The 19,874-nt window shown below is 43.1% G+C and overlaps 4 protein-coding genes across 6 annotated transcripts; 2 read left to right on the top strand and 2 right to left on the bottom strand.

The window, feature by feature from the left end:
• Positions 1 to 993: 993 nt before the first annotated feature.
• On the bottom strand, positions 994 to 6,211 carry wdr43 (WD repeat domain 43). Of its 2 annotated transcripts, none has more exons than XM_049741190.1 (18): positions 5,949 to 6,211; positions 5,197 to 5,331; positions 4,993 to 5,114; positions 4,760 to 4,880; positions 4,552 to 4,670; positions 4,365 to 4,467; positions 4,193 to 4,260; positions 3,949 to 4,108; positions 3,769 to 3,855; positions 3,547 to 3,660; positions 3,321 to 3,461; positions 3,173 to 3,259; positions 3,050 to 3,081; positions 2,849 to 2,912; positions 2,614 to 2,727; positions 2,382 to 2,451; positions 1,778 to 1,836; positions 994 to 1,584 (listed from the first exon to the last, which is right to left on the bottom strand). In XM_049741190.1, exons 1-18 carry the CDS (start codon positions 6,153 to 6,155, stop codon positions 1,444 to 1,446), a joined length of 1,944 nt encoding a protein of 647 aa, XP_049597147.1. In that variant the 5' UTR covers positions 6,156 to 6,211; the 3' UTR covers positions 994 to 1,443. The 2 variants fall into 2 exon arrangements, with proteins under 2 accessions (XP_049597147.1, XP_049597148.1); XM_049741191.1 differs by having other exon boundaries at positions 4,193 to 4,257.
• Positions 6,212 to 6,245: 34 nt separating this feature from the next.
• Positions 6,246 to 9,088, top strand: trmt61b (tRNA methyltransferase 61B). Its single transcript, XM_049741201.2, has 7 exons — positions 6,246 to 7,229; positions 7,391 to 7,493; positions 8,083 to 8,273; positions 8,367 to 8,458; positions 8,540 to 8,742; positions 8,815 to 8,883; positions 8,956 to 9,088. Exons 1-7 carry the CDS (start codon positions 6,504 to 6,506, stop codon positions 8,988 to 8,990), a joined length of 1,419 nt encoding a protein of 472 aa, XP_049597158.1. The 5' UTR covers positions 6,246 to 6,503; the 3' UTR covers positions 8,991 to 9,088.
• A 418-nt stretch (positions 9,089 to 9,506) lies between these two features.
• Positions 9,507 to 12,176, bottom strand: spdya (speedy/RINGO cell cycle regulator family member A). Of its 2 annotated transcripts, none has more exons than XM_049741213.1 (7): positions 12,042 to 12,176; positions 11,200 to 11,411; positions 11,068 to 11,126; positions 10,903 to 10,988; positions 10,660 to 10,831; positions 10,225 to 10,540; positions 9,507 to 9,964 (listed from the first exon to the last, which is right to left on the bottom strand). In XM_049741213.1, the coding sequence occupies exons 2-7, from the start codon at positions 11,402 to 11,404 to the stop codon at positions 9,906 to 9,908; spliced, it is 897 nt and encodes a 298-aa protein (XP_049597170.1). In that variant the 5' UTR covers positions 11,405 to 11,411; positions 12,042 to 12,176; the 3' UTR covers positions 9,507 to 9,905. The 2 variants fall into 2 exon arrangements, with proteins under 2 accessions (XP_049597170.1, XP_049597171.1); XM_049741214.1 differs by having other exon boundaries at positions 11,068 to 11,123.
• A 626-nt stretch (positions 12,177 to 12,802) lies between these two features.
• Positions 12,803 to 18,271, top strand: pcare1 (photoreceptor cilium actin regulator 1). Its single transcript, XM_049741166.2, has 2 exons — positions 12,803 to 16,343; positions 16,520 to 18,271. The coding sequence occupies exons 1-2, from the start codon at positions 13,126 to 13,128 to the stop codon at positions 16,641 to 16,643; spliced, it is 3,342 nt and encodes a 1,113-aa protein (XP_049597123.1). The 5' UTR covers positions 12,803 to 13,125; the 3' UTR covers positions 16,644 to 18,271.
• Positions 18,272 to 19,874: the final 1,603 nt, after the last annotated feature.

Here is a 19,874-nt window from a genome sequence, read left to right as displayed (position 1 = left end):
CTCACTTAGCCTGTTAAATATTTCAATTTGATTCAAAATGAGATTTAAACAAAATGGAAGCAATCATTTGCCTTAATATACAGCAAGGGTGTGCTTTGTATGTGTTGTATAAATTGTAATGTGACAAATATTTACCAAAGCTGCACAAAAGCCTGTAAATGATATTTTAATTGTGTATATGTATTCCAATTAAAATGTAAGATTAGGCCAGAGTGGGTTGTTGTATGTCATCATTCACATCTTAATCTTCAAATGTTAGCTATACAAATAAACACAGCTAAGCTTATGCAATTTTGGTGGAAGAAGGTAAGCTGCTTTAAGACATTGTACAACATAGCGTACATAATGAAGCCTGCAGTTTGGCAGGTTCATTTTCTCCAAATTAATGTAATACTTTCTACTCTGCAACCATCTTGATTGTGCCTTCTGAGATACCTCGGCGTCTTCAAAACATCAGAAGCTCTGATGAATACTCTGCCTTCATGAATTTTTAAATGCAAAATTGGGTTAAATGCAAAACAGGAAGTAGGCCATGAGGCATTTTCTATTGAGATCTGGTAAATACAATCTCTTTAAATATTGTGGGGAAAAAAACACCTGCATGTTTATCATGTGTTGAGATTTTTGAAGATTTTTTTCTTACCATTTTACAGTAAAAAAAGACTAATTGAATAAAGTTTTATCCTTTATCTGATTTCAAAACTAGCCTTTTATGTGTGGAATACATGATAATGAGATGATTAAACATTTGCTTTTACCGTCTTAAGCATCTGAAGAAAGCCGTAGCTACAAAATGGCCCGCGACAAAAAAGTTTGGCACAATTGTTCTAAACGATGCTCCAGGAAATCCTTCAATAGTCAATAGTGTGTTCATTGCAATCTTCTTTGCTTTTTCAGCGGCCACCAGCTTTGGTTTTAAGGACCAAGTCTGTACAAAAGGATGGCAACACATGTGGAGCAGAAAAAAATAAACACACACACCTTTCAGGAGACTTGACTTACAGGAGTTCCTTTAATCTTAAGGACCTCTGCGGGGTAGGTTTAGAGTGAAGAGCTCATACAAACATTTGACTGTACATAGATTTACATTGTTGCGTCGGGACATAATGTGTGGTCCTCCTTTGGCTCAAACAGTTTCCTGTACATAGAAGGCCTGGCGAGTATGGTTCTGCTCAACCAATAAGAAGGCACCACCTTGTTTCCTGCACGGCAGAACAATACGTTGTGGTATTGGTTACAAGATGGCAGAACGAATTCCTGGAAACATCTCCAAATTCCTTCATCACTCATTTGGCGACAAAGAACTGGGATTCGTTCCAAACGTGGGGCTCAAATTCCATCACGTTCCTCCATTTTGTAAAACAATATTTTGTTTTCATATAAAAATTAAAATCAGGAAACTAAAATGAAAGCACATTTCAGGTCCATGTTGTATTTGACTTGTCATTCTTCTTCACTCTCATTATCGTGCTCCATCTTTTCCTCCCCTTTCGCTTTGGAATCCGTCCTGCCGTCGGAATCGTCTTCCTCGTGATCACTTTGCTCTTTCTTGTCGTCTTCCATCGCCTCGTCCTCCTCCCAATTCTAATGATGAATAATAAACAGCAAATACGCATTCAGATTCATTTATTAATGAACTGCTGCAGAGAAGCTTGTGTTTCAAATAGAATAACCCAAAATGTCTGTATTGCATTGTGTTATGATGGATGTCCTTATAGATCCTCTCCATCAGCATTTGGCAATTCAACATTTACTTGTAGGACTCTTCAAAACTTACATCTGAGTCCTCATCCACAAGGCCTTCAGACCCAGCGGGCTCCTCTTCATCTGAAGATTCTGTTAAAGGCACAAAATGGTGGCATTGGGTCATTTAAAAAAATAAATGAAGGCAGATTTCTATTGAGAAGAAACACCTGCGCCCTACAGACGTCATTACGCTATCCCAAAAATTGTTTTTCAATACGACACATTTATTTCAAAGTTCTTCACTGAATTGGTCCTTAGAAACAATCACAACAAGTTGTACTTGAAATGTTGGGGGATTCATTTCGTTGCACAGGAAAACAAAATGCAAACTCCAACTCAAGTTAGGGTGTTGCAAAAGTGGGGCTTTGCTTCTAAATTGATGGCAGGTGTTTTTCCCCGTTTCCCTTCAATATTCCAACAATCAGTGATGTTGAAGACACTGGTGACCAGAGCAGGCGGGGCCTCATTCTGCTCAAGATAAATTGCGACTGGCCATGTTGCCAGGCAACAGGAGCAGCGTTTGCATGCAGCGCACAGCCCACAACGTGTGCGTGAAGAGCAAAACTGCCTCAAAAAAACACGCTCTGGAAAAATAGCTTCATGAGTGTCCAAACGAAAGGAAAGCAGTCCCTTACCCTCTTCATAGACCAGCTTGGCTGTGTGGTCAACATCAAACGCCTTGTTGCTCTCTGTCTTTGTCTCCACCTAGCGGTCAACAATAATAGTGTTATGTTCTTGTGGCTGTCTCAAAAATCAAGATCTTCTCCCATCATCTGGTTTTCCCTCACAACGCAAACAGATTGAAATTAAGCAATTAACGATTCATGATTTGTTTGCATGACAGGATCATTCGATGAAAAAGCTGACCTGCGTCACCAGGAGATACAGCTTTCCTTTTAACTTTGTCAGTTTGTGGAACATCTTCACTCTGCTCTCAATCATGTGGTAGAGCACTCCCAGCTGGGAAACCACGTCGGGCAGCTGTGGGACGGACGGCCCAAACAGGTCAATGAAACACCAATAAAGGTAGCTTTTATTTAAAGTCACACCATCAAATACTCAACAAGGAAAGATTGAACTGAGTGAGCAACAGCTGACTCACCGAAGACAGGTATGATGTGTGCTGCATTAGTACCGCTTTGAGCCACCGGACCATCAGAGATGCCCTAGAAGAAGGAAGGAGGGAGGGAGGGAGGGAGGGAGGGAGGGAGGGAGGGAGGGAGGGTTCAAATGGATTCCTCTATTACTAGGCACAAGTGAGTCGTGTCGTTTAGCTTAGTAGCATCTCATGGAAGCGACTTACGTGAAGGGGTGCCCTTGGAGCCTCTTGGTAATCTAGAAAGAAAAGAAAAATACTCGCTTAAAGCACGGCCACAAAGATCCAGGCTTGTCTGTCACTGCAGAATACGAAGCGACGCTCGCTCACCTCTTCCACCAATGGTAAAACGGAAGGGAGGGGTAGCCGAGCCACCGTTTTCTTGATGACCGTGTCTTTACGAGTTTGAAAAACTTTCTAGGAAAGGAAAACAGCGATGAGAGGAGCGGGACGGCCATTTTTAACAGCTCATACTCACATTTAGGATGGTGCTGTCATTGCTCTCAAGGCCCTGCACCAGCAGCACGGCAAAATTGTCCGTCTGTAAGCAGGGCGCCCCCTTTTGGGCGGAAGCCGCAGACTGCAGATCAATTTCCCCGAGACGCTCTGCTATTGACTTCTGAAAAGAGAGAGGGGCGTTGGGGCTGTTCTTTTTTTTCCGCCATTTGTTATGTACGCGATCGGGACGGGTCCACTGAACGAACCTGTTTGTTGTCTGTGCCTTCTTTTCTTTTCGCCGTCGCCTTCACTGGGGCTTGATGGCCGGGAAGACCGGGAATGAGCACTTTGCTCTTGGCGTTGACAATTGGGGTTTTTACCTGGAGTTGAGACACCACAAGATTTGTTGCATGTTCTTCCTTCATCCAAGACGAGCATTCTACTGCTTGATCTCACACAAGCAAATTACGTTTCTTGAAAAAGGCTACCTTGGAAACGGCAGATGCCATGGAAAGGGACAACGTGGTCTGAACATTCCGCGTCAAGCAAACGTGCCTGTCGGCTGTGTTTAGGTCCTGGGGAAAAAAAATAATAAAGGAGGTTGGGATAAGGTCATTTACAAGCGATATACAAGACGGCAAAGGACAACGCTCGGCCTGTGCGCTCACCACTCTCTCTGTGACAGGCTGCAGATAGTTGCCGTAAGCCAGCATCACACTCCGGGACTCGTCGGCCAGAGCGGCGGCGAGGAGGGGGATCGGCGTCGGGGTATCCTTTGTGTCCGACATCTGCAGCGTGCACACAGGTGACTGGGGCTTCTTGCAGGGCCTGCGACGACACGCTTTGATGAGCTCACGTGGCAAGCCGAGCCGTATGAACACGCAGGTCAGTCGGGACGTTGAACGCGCTCACCCGTTTAGAAAGTGCTCAAAGAGATGCAGCTGTCCATCTTCGCACACCGCCGCCAGCCTCACCGCCTGCTGAGAGGAGAGAACCGGGAATTTGGCGGCGTGCTCATCGACAAGCATCCATCGGCGCGTCCCATCGGAATGAAACGGTGAGGTTTCATTACATCTTCCCTGACCTGTTCCTTGCTTTTGGACGCGACGAGGTCGACGTGCTTCGGCTCATCCGTCAGTACGAACGACGCCACCGAGTTCTTGCCCTTGCCGTCTTCTCGTACGTGCCTGCGGCGAGACAATCTCGAGTCAGTACCGCAGTACCATTGCGTGTCGCTTCAGGATTTCAATGAGCACCGCGTACGCACGCACCACACGCTAAGCAGTCGATCGTGAGCCGCGCCAGATACAAAATAGAGACCGCTGCTGTCACTGGGCTGCGCCGTGGCAAAGCGGAGCGTCGTCACAGCCGTGGAGTGGCCGGTGAATTTCTGCAACGGGGGAGAGAGGCCCATAAGTTGCCGGTTCTGCTCGATGAAAGCGATGCTTGATGGGTGAATGCAAAGTTAGCCACACTCACCCTATAAAGCTCCTTAGTGTCCAAGGCCCACATCTTGATGATCCGTCCGGCTGAAAGCAGCAGTTTACCGTCCGGGCTCACGCACAAACTGGTTACCGCGGCTCCGTCTGCCTTCCACTTGCTGTAAACAACAATTGGGATAGTAGTTATTACAGCAGGACTGTTCAGCCCTAATAATGGCTCATTTTGAGTGATGTCGCGTGCAGATCTGGATATTTCATCATGAGACTGACCTCCGCGTCTTGCCCGTCTGCAGGTCCCATTCCACAATGTTTGTGTCATCGGAGCCGCTGTATAATAAATTGTCTTCGGGGTGCCAATGAACGCAATTCACTCCCCCGCTATGGCCTCCATCCTGAAAGCACAAAAACAATCTTGTAGCGTCAAAATGCACAGAATCGACTACAAATGATGACAAGGATTAGTTTCAAACTTACCAGGGTGCAGTGAAGAGCTCCCTTGGCTGTACTGTAAATAAGGATGGTGCCTGCCACCGTGCCCATTGCCAACAGGTCTGCCCTTTGCTCCAGCTGCACCCCCTCCGATTTCCTCCTCTTCCTTTGAGGACCCTCCTGATAAATGTACCACATTGACTTCCATCAGTGTACGAGACACGTTTGCATTGATTTGACACAATTGACATGGAGGATTGTTATCTCGTGCAAAGAAAGTCGGCGACATATGACGTCACATAAAATAATGCCGGTGGACAGAGTGTGTTAAATGGTATTTTCACTGCTTTATTTGAGTTATAGTGCTGCCAGAGGAGTAGACTCCTCCTGCCACTACCGGCATGTCGCTAACCCGTTTGAAGCGCTCTTAGGTAAATTACATAAATAAGGTTTGTAGTACCAAAGGGCCGTATTTACTAACGTCAGAAATTAGTCATCTGTGGTTTTTACATTGTTGTAATCCCGTAAATGCACAGATCGCAACTCCACGTGGGACCGACGTGGGGTTTGGGAGCTATTGATGGCTAGCAGTTAGCTAACGTGCTTCTACAGCTAAGTCTCGAACACACACTACGAGAAAAGGTCTCTGTGCTAAGCAGGGTAGGTCATGGTTATTTGCACGTCTCTTTGCAAAAGATCGCTACCGATCACGTATTGCCGTATTTTGATGACAACGTCCGAGCCCTTCTAATTTAGGCCGCGCTAGCTTCAAGGAACACTACAGCGGTCTTGCGTACCTTGGCAGTCCGGCATGGTCCCCAATGTATGCATGTCGGAGTGGCGCTCAAATGAGCTGAAGGCACGTACTCCTGGTGGAGTGTTTTACTGTCTGTGTTCCAAACTCGAAGCCTCCCATCCTGGGCGCACACTGCCAGGTATTGGTGGGATTTAGGCGAAAAGACGCAAGGTAGCGGCAGCGAATAGCTGCCTTTACCGTCCGCCATTTCTGAAAGCGCTGGAGTTTGCGTGCGTGGTTTCCTCCAACCACGTGTGGATACTCGTGCACATGCGCAGTGACGCACACTAAACCCGTCCTTTGCTGGAAATATTTCAACTGTCGCGCAGTTATGACGTAGATCATTCGCAATCCCAAGCATGGCGACCTTCTTCTAACAGGAGCATGCATCGGAGAAATGTTGTTGACAATATTGTTTATTTCCTCTTTGACACCTAATATCTTAGCAAGGTACGTTTCCATGGGAATTTAAAATATGCTTCATTTGACCACGATTTAGGCGAGACCAATGCCATATTGATCCCTTCTCCGTGTTAAATTAGAATAATTTGACGTAATGACAGTACAAATGCCCTGTGCTGGACTTCTTATTTTGTCTAGACTGGTACGTATTCACACAAACCCTCTTGAACTTTACAGACACATGTCTGTAAAATGTAATTCCAGTAAAGTGGAAATGAAAAGGTTTTCAACAGGTTGTGTGAAATATAGCAATGATGACAGAGAGGGCTCCAAAACACAACTACTGAACACTAAGCAAGTAGCAAGGCAATCGCTGCTGTCCAGGAGATCTTTATCTCCCCTCGAGAGGATAAGTTCCCTGCTTCCGCAGGATGCATTGGGCCCTGAGGTGATGCAACTGAGAGATCAGAACCATCCACATGAAGAGGAAACATATACTGAGGAGCACAGCTCATCTGATCCCAGTTCAGATGCAAAAGATGGACCATCTTTGGAAGAAAAGAATTCAGACGATTGCAATGACGTGGCTGCACAGCAGATGGAAACTACCCTCCAACGAAAGACCATTCTTGCATACGGGGAGCTGCTAGTGGCCGAGTATCATAAAAAAGGCTGTGTGGAATTCAGGAAGATGTTCCAGCTTCAGCTCGGAACACGTCTTTTGAGCAGCTGGGGGATTATCCTGCATGATGATATAGCTGGGCAGCCTGCAGGTCACGTCCAGAGAACAAGCAAGGGGATCCGCATCTTCATACGACGCGCAAGTTTGGAAGATTACGTGCTGTATATGAAGAGAGGCCCTGCTATCTCCTATCCAAAGGTATGTACAACTAATGCAAAAGTGTTACTTTTTTTGCTCGCATTGCACCAGTGGTCAATGTATTCAACATTATGCCAGAAGCAACTGTGCCAAGGTGATGCCTTATTTTTCATTTGAGTTGTGCAGATAAAATATTTGGTGTAACCTGCTTCTACACTCAGGATGCCAGCGCGATGCTGATGATGATGGACGTCACGGAGGGAGATTATGTGCTGGAGTCAGGCTCTGGGTCTGGGGCCATGTCTCTATTTTTATCTCGGGCAGGTATGCACGCAGCCAGTCATTATTTTATTAGATAGGACAAGATAGATTGGACGTGGTTGTTATCTGATGGTCATAACTCGCTACTAATGTAAATCTAACAAAGTGTTATCTTGGCAAGTCCAAGTGTATTGGAGTGGCCACTAAGTGCATTTTTGCATGTCATAGTGCACTGATTGTCAGTTTGGTACGGTACGCGGTCGCCCTCTTGTGGCTAACAACAGAATCACATGCACATATCAGCCAGTCATTCCTCCATATTCAAAATAAATGTATTAAGATGGACCTGTACAATTAATTCCCTTTAAACCTTCCAGTGCAATGCATTTAGATTTAGTTTATAAGTACTGTTTGTCTTTAAACTTATATTGATACCATTTTAGTTATCTTTTGTGAAATCCATTTTTTATTGAATTATTTAGTACAGTTTCTACTCTCTTATATTTAAGTGCAGTGTAACTACAAAGCTGTGTGCTATTTTTGATGGACTGTAATTTATTGTTGGGCATGATGGTGGTATTTGGTATTAAAAATGTGAAGTGCCACTGTGGTAATAAAATGTTCATTCATTTTATGGATGAATTTTCCTCAGTGGGCTCCAGGGGCAGCGTGCTGAGTATAGACATCAGAGAGGATCACCTCAAAAGAGCTATGCTCAACTACCAACGCTGGAGAGCCGCATGGAGAGTGCGGCAAGGGGAGGAGTGGCCTGACAATGTCCATTTCCATAAGGGTGACCTTTGTGCGGCTTCACCTCTTCTTGCCCGTCGGGCATTCGATGCGGTCGGTGTTGAAAGTCACAGGGGCGCTTTCCAAGGAAACAACGCTGCGGGCGGCAAGTTTGGTGTTTTACTGATTGGATTATGTCTATTGCAGGTCGCTCTTGATCTGATAAGCCCACAGCTTGTTTTGCCCACTGTGATTCCACATCTGCACCCCGGGGCCGTATGTGCTGTCTACCTCGCCAAGTGCGTTCACTGTCTGCCTATCTGCCGCCCAGATCTTTTCCACACAGGTCAAATTTTGTTCACGTTGTTTGTTCCACTCAGTATAACTCAAGTGATCGACCTTCTGGAAGGGATTCGATGCACAGCGCTTCCTTTGTTGTGCGAACGCATCTTCGATATTCCCACTCGGGACTGGCTTGTTGGTCCTGCCCGTCTTAAAGATGGCCGCTATTGCTCGAAGAAAGCACCGAGCCTCAATGGAGCCCCCGTAGAGGAGGGGAACGCTTCAGTTGAGGAGGAACAAGGTGACTTAACTGTGTTTGTATTTTGGGAAATTGCTAACAAGTTGAAACTTAACTACCCGTATTAAATTCCAGATGAAGATCCAGCCTTTGGGAGTATCCCATATATTGCCAGGCCTCACCCACAACAGTTGAGCCACACAGGTGAGATAGTTTTAGCAGAATAGAAATGTTATTATTATTTTTTTTAACAAATGTTCATTGTCTTACTTCCAGCATTCCTGGTGAAACTGCGGAAGTTTGTGACATAGCTGCTCAGCCAGTTGGACAAGAAACCTTTGTGGACAATATTTGTTCCTGTGTTTGTATGGAAAATTATTTGCAAAATAAAGACCAAGATTTAAGTGACTATGATTGTCTTTGGTTATTGTTATAATATTGTACGTCAAATGATCTCGATTTAAATAATTGTGAAAATAACGTATTCGTATTGTTCTGTTATTGTGCGTCAAATGATCTAGATTTAAATCATTGCGAAAATAATGTCTTCGTATAGTCCCTTTCGAGGGACACAAGGGTGAAATTGAAACAGCAACTAACAAACACACCGGTGACTCAAGAATGGCACTTAGGATGCAGACAAGGCTGAAAAAGAACAATTTGAATCAGCTCAGCCCCGACCGAACTGGGTGTCTTTGGAGATTGCAATCTTGTGTTATTTGAGGGATTGTCCAATCCCCCAATGTCAACAAATCACAAAGCAAATCTCTTTTCAGCCATTTTAGTTTGTGTGTGGTGCTACTGGCAGTCTCAAGCATAATCAGAAATACTTAATATCAATATTTATTTCATTCGTGAACATTTCAGTCTTTAGTGATCATTCATTGAAAGCTGCATCAAACTGAGCAATCTTGGCTCGGATTCTGCCAAACATAAACTGTCTTTTTATAAATGCTTGTCAAATTTATTGCTACAAGTGTTGAAGTCAATAAATAACATCGATAAATACAAAGAACCGTGTGCATTATATCATAAATATATAAATAATAATAAGTTATTCACGAGTTTTTCGACTGTTGGCGCTTTACAGATATCAGCAATCTTGAACGTGAATTCTAAATAGAGGTGGTGTTGCTGAAAGACGTTTGCTTCAAAGTAGAAACATCCACCTGTTGGGAGTTTGAAACTGGAAGTTGAGAACTACGCCGATGGGATGAGACAATGGACTATTTATTGATCCAGTCCATGGAGGAGTCGTACATGTAGGAGTCAGAGGACAAACTGCCTGCCAGAAAGTATACAAACATGTCAACTCATAGTTGACTATATTGAATAAATAATGATGCTAATTTATTGTAATTCATTTTGCTTTGGGCCAGAATTCAAACCTTTGAGAGCCTGGACTCAGAAGATTTAGAGTTATTTTTTCTTAAAAATGGTCTAAGCGTTGACGCAATTACTAAAATACGAGACGATTAATTTGTCAGTTGATTTGTTGTCGATTCATTGATTCATTTTGGCACCTACCTCCAGTAGGATACCTACCAGGTAACTCGCTGCCGTTGGAAGAACGCTGGGTTTGGTCACTGGTCTCCCTACAAGTGGCAATGGGTGGTGGGGTTTTCTCCAAACTCAGCGGAGTGCTTTGAGAAATTTTATTCTTGCAGCTGGGCAAAGACAAGCTTCTGGATATCTGCAGCCGCTGACTGAATGCGCTCTTACGATTACAGCGGATACAAGGGACTGGAGAAGCTGAAGGCCCTCGGGGAAAACTGACTTTATCCGTTTTCCTGTGAGCACCGCTGTGTTCCTCTGAGCGCTCTCGTTTCCAGACAAAGTGAGATGGCATGATGGCCATTACCTGGAAGCACAGAAGCCCTCATCAAAAAAAAAAAAAAAGCAATTAACAGAGCTTATGGTCGGACGCCAAACTAAAATTCAGACCGAAACATCATTTACGGGTGAACTTTGTTTGTTTACCTCTTCACAGCAACGTCTGCTGACGGCCGCTCTGAACTCAATGCGCACCCAGAAATTGTCCTTCATTTTGAGGAATTGCTTGACCTTCTTCCTCCAGGTCTTACCCAATGCCCAAGGAAAAATCTCATATTTACTCTCCTCCTCTTCTTCCTCCATGCTGTTGGCTAGATACCTACAATATGAGCATATGAGTTAAAAAAACATTATTCGTGTGTGGGACCTGTAAACATTCTGTGAACTTACAGTGCAATGAAAAAGTTCTTCTTGGTGTATTCTGCAATGGTCAAGTGAGACCTTTTGAAGTAGATGAAAACCATGGCCAGAAGATACTGCAAATTAGATTAGGAAAGACATGAGTTGGAGTATTAACGTGATTTCTTTTTTTCAGAAAGGTAAAAAGACATTTACCTTGTCTGTAATTTTACAGCAACAGTCCATCAACAAAAAGTCATGGATTAGGTCATCTTCTGAAATTGAGTTAACCATGATTAAATTCTGGCTTCGTATGACGCAAAGAACAACCATGTTGATTTTTCTCACCAAAAAGTTCCAAAAAAGACATCATTTCCTGTTGCTTAACGGTAAAGGTTGGTTGCAGAGTCCTCCTATGAAAGTACATCCCAGTCCTGCAGCTGCTCTTCTCAGGTAGACATTGTTCTTCACTCTTGTTCCTGACCTGGAGGGCGGTGGTGGTGGTGGTGGTGGCGGTGGTGGAGGTTCCACTCCACTGGGCTGTCCGTTTCATTGTGCTCCTGTTGAAAGGACATGAAGGAGATGAAAGGTGTTCTGGGGTGATAAGGAGAGGAAATGCGAGAGTCAATTTAAATGAACGCTTCAAGTCTGATTCACTCACTGTGTGTAAATACACACAGTCAAATTTGAGTTTAAATGGAGTCAAGACTCAAAACCATTTTGAAGTTATTCTTGAAACTTGTGATAAATGAGTAATAATGATGGACATTGATTGTTTGGCCACATTTTTATTTGAGTTATTCCACCGGATTAAGTTATTATTTTTTTTCTTGATTAATTCAACACGCAGTTTATCCAAAATTCAGAAGTTTAAAGCGGGGCTCAATCGAACTTGATTCACTGTAGTTGACATGGGTACTTTAACACCAAAATGCGCTCAGTAAAATGGGCCGTGGCACAAGACATCCAATTAATTATGTTTTTAGTTAGTTATTAGTTATGTTTATGGTACATTCTGAATTTAAATTTACATTGTAGATTACAAGCGGCATATTGAATCCCATGTTTGCCGTCACAAAATACAGGTACAATTACTTCCGACTGGGTGATGTTAGCTTAAAGCTAACCACAAATTAAAGGTGTAGCTTTCCGTTTAGTATTCAGGAGACTAGATAAATAATAAATACAACCTTTGTGAGAGTGGTGGAGAAATGATAAGTTTGTTAACGAACACTTCTTCCAATATTCAAACTTCTCCTATACTAGTCGAATTAGCGACGCCGTCTGCCGCTATGCGTCGCGCCACTACCGTACAATTAAATAAATGAATGAATGAATGAATGAATGAATGAATGAATGAAGTTTCTATCATTAGCTCTGTTCTTAAGTTTTCGTTTATTGTAAAAGTTTATTTTACACTGATGGAGGAATCGTTCTGAAATTCAAATATTTCAAATATTACATTGGTCATGTTATGAAGGTAACGCTAATGATAATAATAACAAAAATGTATAAGAACACATCAATTGTGGCGGGGGGGGGGAAAGGGCTATGGGGTGTATATGTATATTGATTAGAGTGTGCTTCACATTTTCATCTTCATCCTCTAAATGTGATTTAATCAATGGTGCTCATTAGGATGGTGCAAACTGAGTATTCTACAACTATGAATCTTAATATCATAGAAAGAGCTTGTGTCTTGTTGTTTAATCATATAGTATTGTGTCCCAAGAGTGACAGCACAGCAAAAAGCAATTCATAATTGGCCAACATTTGTTATTAAAGAATATTTAGTTGAGTTCACTGTGCAGATGCGTCACCATAACAGGTATGTTTGTACAGACTATAAAAAGCCAGCTGAGGCCAACCCTCATTACCCAAATGAGCTTATGTGCTTACAAGTAGGTGAGTTTTATATGCTTTAACGTGACATATGTAGTTGCCGAGTGGGTTCACCCAAAGCCTCGCTAATCCTTTCGGAAGCTTGTCCTTTGTCAGACACACAGCGATGTGTTCAAGAGCATGCAACAAGACATTTCTACAAACATGAGCGACAAGCCATGGATTTATTTTTTTCATCTATCAAGGGTTATATCCAAATGGATTTATCACCATACTGGTTTGGTTGCGTCAGATTTAACTCTCGCTGCCATCTGAGGGAAACAGATACAGCGGATGGCTAAGGACCTTGGATATTCGTTGCATCATTTCCATCTCAATGTACTGCTGCCACGTCATCAAGACGTGTGAGCTGATCATATCCAAATATCCAAAATGGGATGCTCACCATCTAAAGGTAACAATTTTGCGACTCTGGGCTCTTTGAGGCGGGGAAGAATGCTCCCCGCTGCACCTAATGAGCAGCCCAGAGAAGCTCATTTTAAAAACGGAGATGATCACAAGTGTACTGGCGTTGCCGATGGCATTACTAAAGACAAAAACAAGACAAGTGGACCAAAACAAGTATTGCAAAGTGATGGAAATATCCCACCGAGAAAAGATACACACGCAACTGTGCCTGCCCCAGAGGTCATCAACACGGATACGTTCAAGAATCGACGAACGGACAGCAACGCTGTGATGCAGAAAAAAGACAAAAATAGGGACAAGCAGGAAGAACCGGAGAAAAAGTTGGGGAAAAAAACAAGAAGATGTTCCAGAGGTTTAAAAGTGCTTAAAAAGAAAGAAAAGGAAATGCCGAAAATTGATTTCCCAGAGCCTCTGGTAAAAGCTCACCAAGCTGCATATGCCTTTTTAAATCCCAGCATCAACAAATATGATTTTGTACTTGGTCTGCTGGAACAAGCGACTCAAACGCAAACCTATCTGCAGCCAATGGTTTCTTTTATGGCTTTGCGTTTTGAAGAAATCATTCGAGCACTGGAAGAAATTGCGGATGAAGGTGAAAAGATGCTGAAAGAAAACGGAGAACACCTTTCTTGGCCAAATCCAACCAAAAAACTCTCATCTGCTGCACCTTCAAAATCTGCCCCAGCTATTGAACAACCACCCGATTTGTTGCAGCAGCTGCTGCAGTACACCACGCAAAGAATGCAGAACGTGAGCCAGACAGTTGGAGGAATCGGGGACTCGGCCCTGGAGGATGCAGTGGAATACTTTTCTTCAATCTCCGAACTTTTAGAGGAGAAGCTGAAAGTCAAACGTGGAATTGAGACTAGGATAATGCAACTCGCATCTCGCATTGAACTGGCATCGCTTCGCAGGCTTGGGCCTGAGGACTCGGCACTCTTTAGTGAGGACAGTGGGATCGGGGCTGAGAGTGAATCCCTCGCTGGATCAGAAAAGCACCAACGGCGTGTTAGTTGTGAATCGAGCGGAACAAACACAACCACTCCCTTCAGCCCTGTGGATTATACCTCCATGACTGGCGTGCCGGTGAAAAACCGTGCACGTCAACAAAGTCCAAGTGGTTCCCTTCATTCTTTAAACTCATTAGCGTCGATGTGCACAATGATGGCCAACGTACAGGGGGACTCATTCCTAGGATCCGCCTCTTTGGATGATGGTGAGGAAGATGACGACGATGAAATGGATAGTAGAAAGGGACAACAATCGAATTCATCACCACGGCGGTTGCCCACCAAGCGCATAGAAAATTCCCAAAATGTCGAAATGACTATCAAAATGAAAAATGCCATAAGTGGCAAAATACACTTTGCTCACCCGCCAAGTGCTGGTACAAAACCCAAAGTTGTTGGTAGTCCAAAAAGAGGTAGAAGTCAGAAGACAGGTGAAAAGGGACCATTGCTAAAGAGATCTCAAACAACTGCTCGAAGGAATGTGGTCAAAACAACCACATTGGCTCAGGAGAGGCGTTCCCGTTCTGCAGAATCCTTGCGGAGCAAAGATGAGGATCCTACTTTGCTTGAACTGGGAAGGTCCCAGAAGAAAATTGGCCAAAGATTGCAGAAAATCAACAAAAGCAAGGAAACCACAAAGGGAAACAGAACCACTTTGTCATCGACACAAAACCAGAGAACCTCACCGTCTGATTCTCCCAAAATCAACCAAAGAAGCCCATCTTTGGAGAAGGAGGGCAATCTACGTGAACGAGGGAAGTGCATTACCAAAAGCACCAGAGAAACTAGCAATACAGAGCAAAATGACAGATCAACAAGCCTTGTGAAAGCAACACCACCTCCCAGCCCCCCTATGTCCCCAAGACCACTTTCAGGTCTATATAGAGGCAGAAATTCAGTCAGAAAACTCATAGATACCTTCAGCCAAGGGATCGAAGAGATGGACAGTCCTAAAGTCCTCGGGCCACTTCGGGGTGTACGGAAGTGTGGTGTTCCAGTGTTACCCGGTTTAGGAAGTCCCTCAGCTTTCCTTAGCACTGGCAAAACAAGCACTTCGTGTGAAAAGACTGAGCATTTAGACCTGGATAATCTTCCTCCACCCCCGCTGGAAGTTTTAATGGACAATTCATTTGAAAGTGTCCTTTCAGGCGACGGAGCCTCGGAAGGGGCAATCAAATCTGCAAAATCACCTACGGTCAAAGGGGCTGCTTTGTCACAGCGATTACGGGCCTCAGTTAAATCTGGACCTGTCTTACCTAGCAAAGGAGGTGTGCCTCATTGCTCCAAGAGAATATTTCCTGTCGGCTTGGATCATCAAGTCACTGCGACCCAGACCGATGTCAGTCAACCGGAGGCTAAAACAGATCTTAACAATGTAAAAGACAAAAAGTCTTCTTTGTTGCAGCAAGTCAGAAGAAACATGTACAGAAGACATTCCTCAGATTCACACTCTTTTTCAAATGATGAAGCAATATCTCAATCTGTTAGTCAAGAGTACTCAAGAACTATGGAGGAGAATCACCTAATGCCTGGAGGTACTGCAGTCTCTCAAGTGCCTCCTTCATCTGAAGCTAGTAGCCATCCGCACTTGGTGTCTAAGGGGCGAATTTTGCCATCCACACCTTCTTCTTCTTCAAAGTCTTGCCATAGACGACTTCCGAGTCCCCGCAACCTTAAAAAGTCGCCGACACCCCCGTCTTCAGCTAGTCCCCCAGTTAACAGGGAACTCACTACTCCACCAGAAAGTCCAAGGAGCTTCCCCAGGCCAGCAGCGTCAAAGCGCAACATTTTAAACTCTTCATACCCTTTCAAAGCACCATCTCCACCTGCTTCGCCAAAAGTGCAACGATGGTCTCGAGAGAACAGCACGGAGGAATCTTCTCGGCCGACCAGTAATGCCCGTTCTGTTTTCTGTCCGATTTCTCCATCTTTGTTTGAAGCCCAGCCACGTATAGCTTCAAAACTATCACAAGCCTGGACCTCTGTGGGAGGCTCTTTTCTCTCAAATATTCGTGGTAAACGTGGCAGATGTTCTGTGTCGGTCCAAGGACCTCAACCTTTTATTCGCCGAAGTCTTTTGGAAAGAAGAGCAAGTTTGAACTTTCCACCTCAATCACCAGTCTTCTCAGTGGCTGAGACCTGTGGAAGTGAGCCTGCAATATGCACACAGGGGTAAGATTATTATTATTTTTTTTTTGTCTGGCAGAATAGTGCTTAGTGCGTAAATTAGAATCCGAATGGTTGTCGGTGTCTATCTGCGTCCTACGACCGACTGTTGAAAAACTGTTTGCCGAATAAACTTTTTCCTATCTTGCAATAACGTGTCTATTTTCCTCTTGTTATTATAGACTCGATGATGAAGCAGCCAGAAAAGAGGAATCATGGGATAGCCAACGGGAGCTCAGAGCAACTCTCCGTTCTGTATCTCACCCAGATCTTTATGTTGTTGGCCAGGCCTTGTACAGAGACTGAACTGGCCAGTGGGATTATGGATTAACAGCTTTTTAAGAGGATTGAAGAAGATGTCGCTTCAACGCTACGAGAGGAGTGACTAACCTTGCGGCTGTGCAATACTTTTACAACAACAGTCACATTATTTCAGCAAAAGCTAATTAAACAGCTACCCTGACATGTTTTCTGTATTATACTTCAACACTTTTATTATTACTTTTCATTTTCCTGGTCCTCTTGAGCCTTTTGTACTGGGTTTATCAATAAAATTGTGTACAAACCATGGTCCCTATATATAGTATATATATTTTTTTTCTTCAGCATTTCAAAACATGAATAGTAATGTGTAGTACCAACAACTGGATTTGTTGTTAGGAAGTGCGCCGAGCACATCCGTTTGTTTACAATTGCAGACAGGTGTCAAAGATACAGCTAGAATTTTTTCTGACACAACCATTATCCCGCGTTGCTCAGTCGCTCATGCATAATGCATGGCCTCGGAGAGAAAAAGCAAAGACTAATAAATCCAAACAGTCACAGCTGAAAAAGTGAGATCTGGTCTGAATGACCAATGTGGGCAATTTGAAATGGTACATTGTTTTGTTTGTAGGCATATTTTCTCGGGTTACGATTTCAGGTTACGTTAACGCGGCTCAATCATTTGAATTGTATTGGTTGACAAATGAAACGGCGCTAGCGTATGTTTTGCACGACAGCCGCAAATGAAGTTCACAGATGAATCAAAATATCACATGAAAGCTTTCCATTTCTCTTTTGTGGGCCCACATTTCACTTTTAACTTTTATCCCATTTGCACAGCCAGACTCTTCTGAATGACTTCAAGCTATTGATCTCTTTGGCCCACCGGGACCGATGAAAAAAATATGAGCCACCAGGTGCCATGGATGAATTTCCTCAAGGCACCATGCCCAGCACTGGTTTGGACATGGGCGCTCCTGGATAATACGCTTTGACAACCATCTGTGTGGTGCCCCCAACATTCAAGGGAAGCTCCAACTGGGCTGTTGTTGCGCCTGCAGACCTGCTGAAAACCGCCATGGCAGGAGCCCGAAATAGGTTTTCACAGATTTATTCATACGTACGTGTGTATATATTTTTCTAAAATATCCCCTTCCCTCTTGCAAAAGACACATTTTTACAAAATGTGTACGTTAGTGTTATTATGAATGCATGCGTTCATCTGAGAAGTTAGAAACTCATCACTAATCTTCCTCTCATTGAAAATGATTTATCTCGTATATTAATTTATGTAAGCATCATTCTGTCAATTTCACAAGCCATTGCTTTTTCAAAGCAGTTCTGTTCTTGTAGGTTGGGATTAAAAAATAAATATAGGCACACAGCAATGTTTAATGACCATTTCAAGTTCAGGTTCTTGATTTAAAAAAAAAAAAAAACTGAACTGTCAACTGTTATGATTGCTCTAAGCTATGAATCATACGATTAATTTGAGAATAAGAGGTGGTGTATTATTACACTGATTGCACAGCGGGTTGTTTTTGTATGATTAATTGCTACGCCACCATGAAAGATGGGGCTCACATGATAACATCACTGTCAATCGGGAAATTTGATACAAACAAAATAAATAGCATCGCTTGCTGCTTGTCGAGTGCATGCTGCAGAATTTTCTGGCAAACATTACTCTGGAAAGTCATTTTTTAAGGTCATCTAAAAGGTCTTTCCTGCCTCCTCTATTTGGCCACGGTGGGGAAAGAAAAAAAAAAAAAGCACCAACCCCTTTCCCACTGCAGTCATGAATATAGTGGAGTGCCACAATCAGCTTAGCCAGAGTCCTCAGGCCATTTGACTTAAGCTGTTGACGGATTTTGCTTCTGGCCATTATTAACTCTTCCCTCAGCCACCATCCATCCGCCTTTGCCCCATTGTTTAACTACAGTATAAATATTTCCTCCAGATATTTCAATCTAAAAACGCACCAGTGATTCTAAACTAATTGTTATTTAGGCATATGCAGTTTTGTTTACTTAATGCATTCAGGTGACAATATCATTTTATATAGTAATATACAAGTAGGCAAGTGTAATTGATGCAGACTGCTGCATGCATTTGAATGCCTGCTTCCTCCCATGTGATTTCAGTCCTGAGAGCGAGTGAGCACGTTGTGCAGCTTTGCATTTGCAAACATCCGTGACTATAATAAAATACCATAATCCAAAGCACGGAAAATACACCATAAAAAGAAAAAAAAATGCAATAACAAGACCAAGCAGAGCATACTTTACATCCAATGAAAACATCTTACAGTTAATGTCTACAAATTCTGTCAACAGAAAGCGCTCTAATGTAGACACACATATTTAATTCACATGTATTTTAAGATAATTACTGTATCCGCTCTTCAAATGCTAGAGGCTGTGGTGATGAATTTGTAGTTTTAGTAATAGTCGAGCTCCCACTGACTGAGTTCCTTTTCTAACGTAGTTAAAAAATGCGTGTAACAAAATGTAGGTACACTGGGTGGCAGTGTTAGCAAATATACTGTTTTCCCTATGGGCCCCTCTCTTACCTGTTGGAATTTATTTAAAATAGAGCTTGTATATATAGATATATGTCTTACGACAGCTGAAGACGCAGTCAGAGTAATTAGATATGATTCAAAATTCCCATTTGCAATATTTTTTGAGTAACTGCCAGATCTGGACACGGATTTGATGGATGAAAGAAGATACAAAGCAGAGATGTGCAGAAGACCTAAATTGAACATGGTAATGGCGTGGTTAAATTGTGCAACATTGCACCTTATATTGTTTTTGAAAGAAACTGATGCTTTTCTCAGACATTGTAGGTGGAGCCTTTGTGAAAGGTCAGATAAGCAGCTGTGATATTGTTCTCCTCACTAAATGTCACAATGTCTCGGGGGTCAATCTGACTGACAAAGGATGTAGGAGAAAACTGGTGGAGGAGGACAGTGCACAGGGTCACTGCTGCTGGTACCTTGGTGATATCACGTTGGACTTTCACTTTTATTTTATATTATGATACAGAAGTGTGGAAGATAATGTTTTAACAAACATTTGGGAACTCATCCTAATCACAATAATAATAATAATACAATAATCATCGCAATAATGCTTATGTCCGTCCCGGTGATGTCTGAGTTTTGACGGGAACAAGCTCTGAAAGCTCCAATGAAATTAGATTTGCTGGTTATTATCTTTTTATTCAGTATGCAATATTGATAATCCCTAGGGGCGCTGCGGCTGCAAA

This window comes from Syngnathus scovelli, chromosome 14 (genome assembly GCF_024217435.2).
Source record: "Syngnathus scovelli strain Florida chromosome 14, RoL_Ssco_1.2, whole genome shotgun sequence".
NCBI lineage: Eukaryota > Metazoa > Chordata > Actinopteri > Syngnathiformes > Syngnathidae > Syngnathus > Syngnathus scovelli.
The sequence above is the reverse complement of the archived record's forward strand: the minus strand, read 5'-3'. Positions and strand labels throughout refer to the sequence as shown.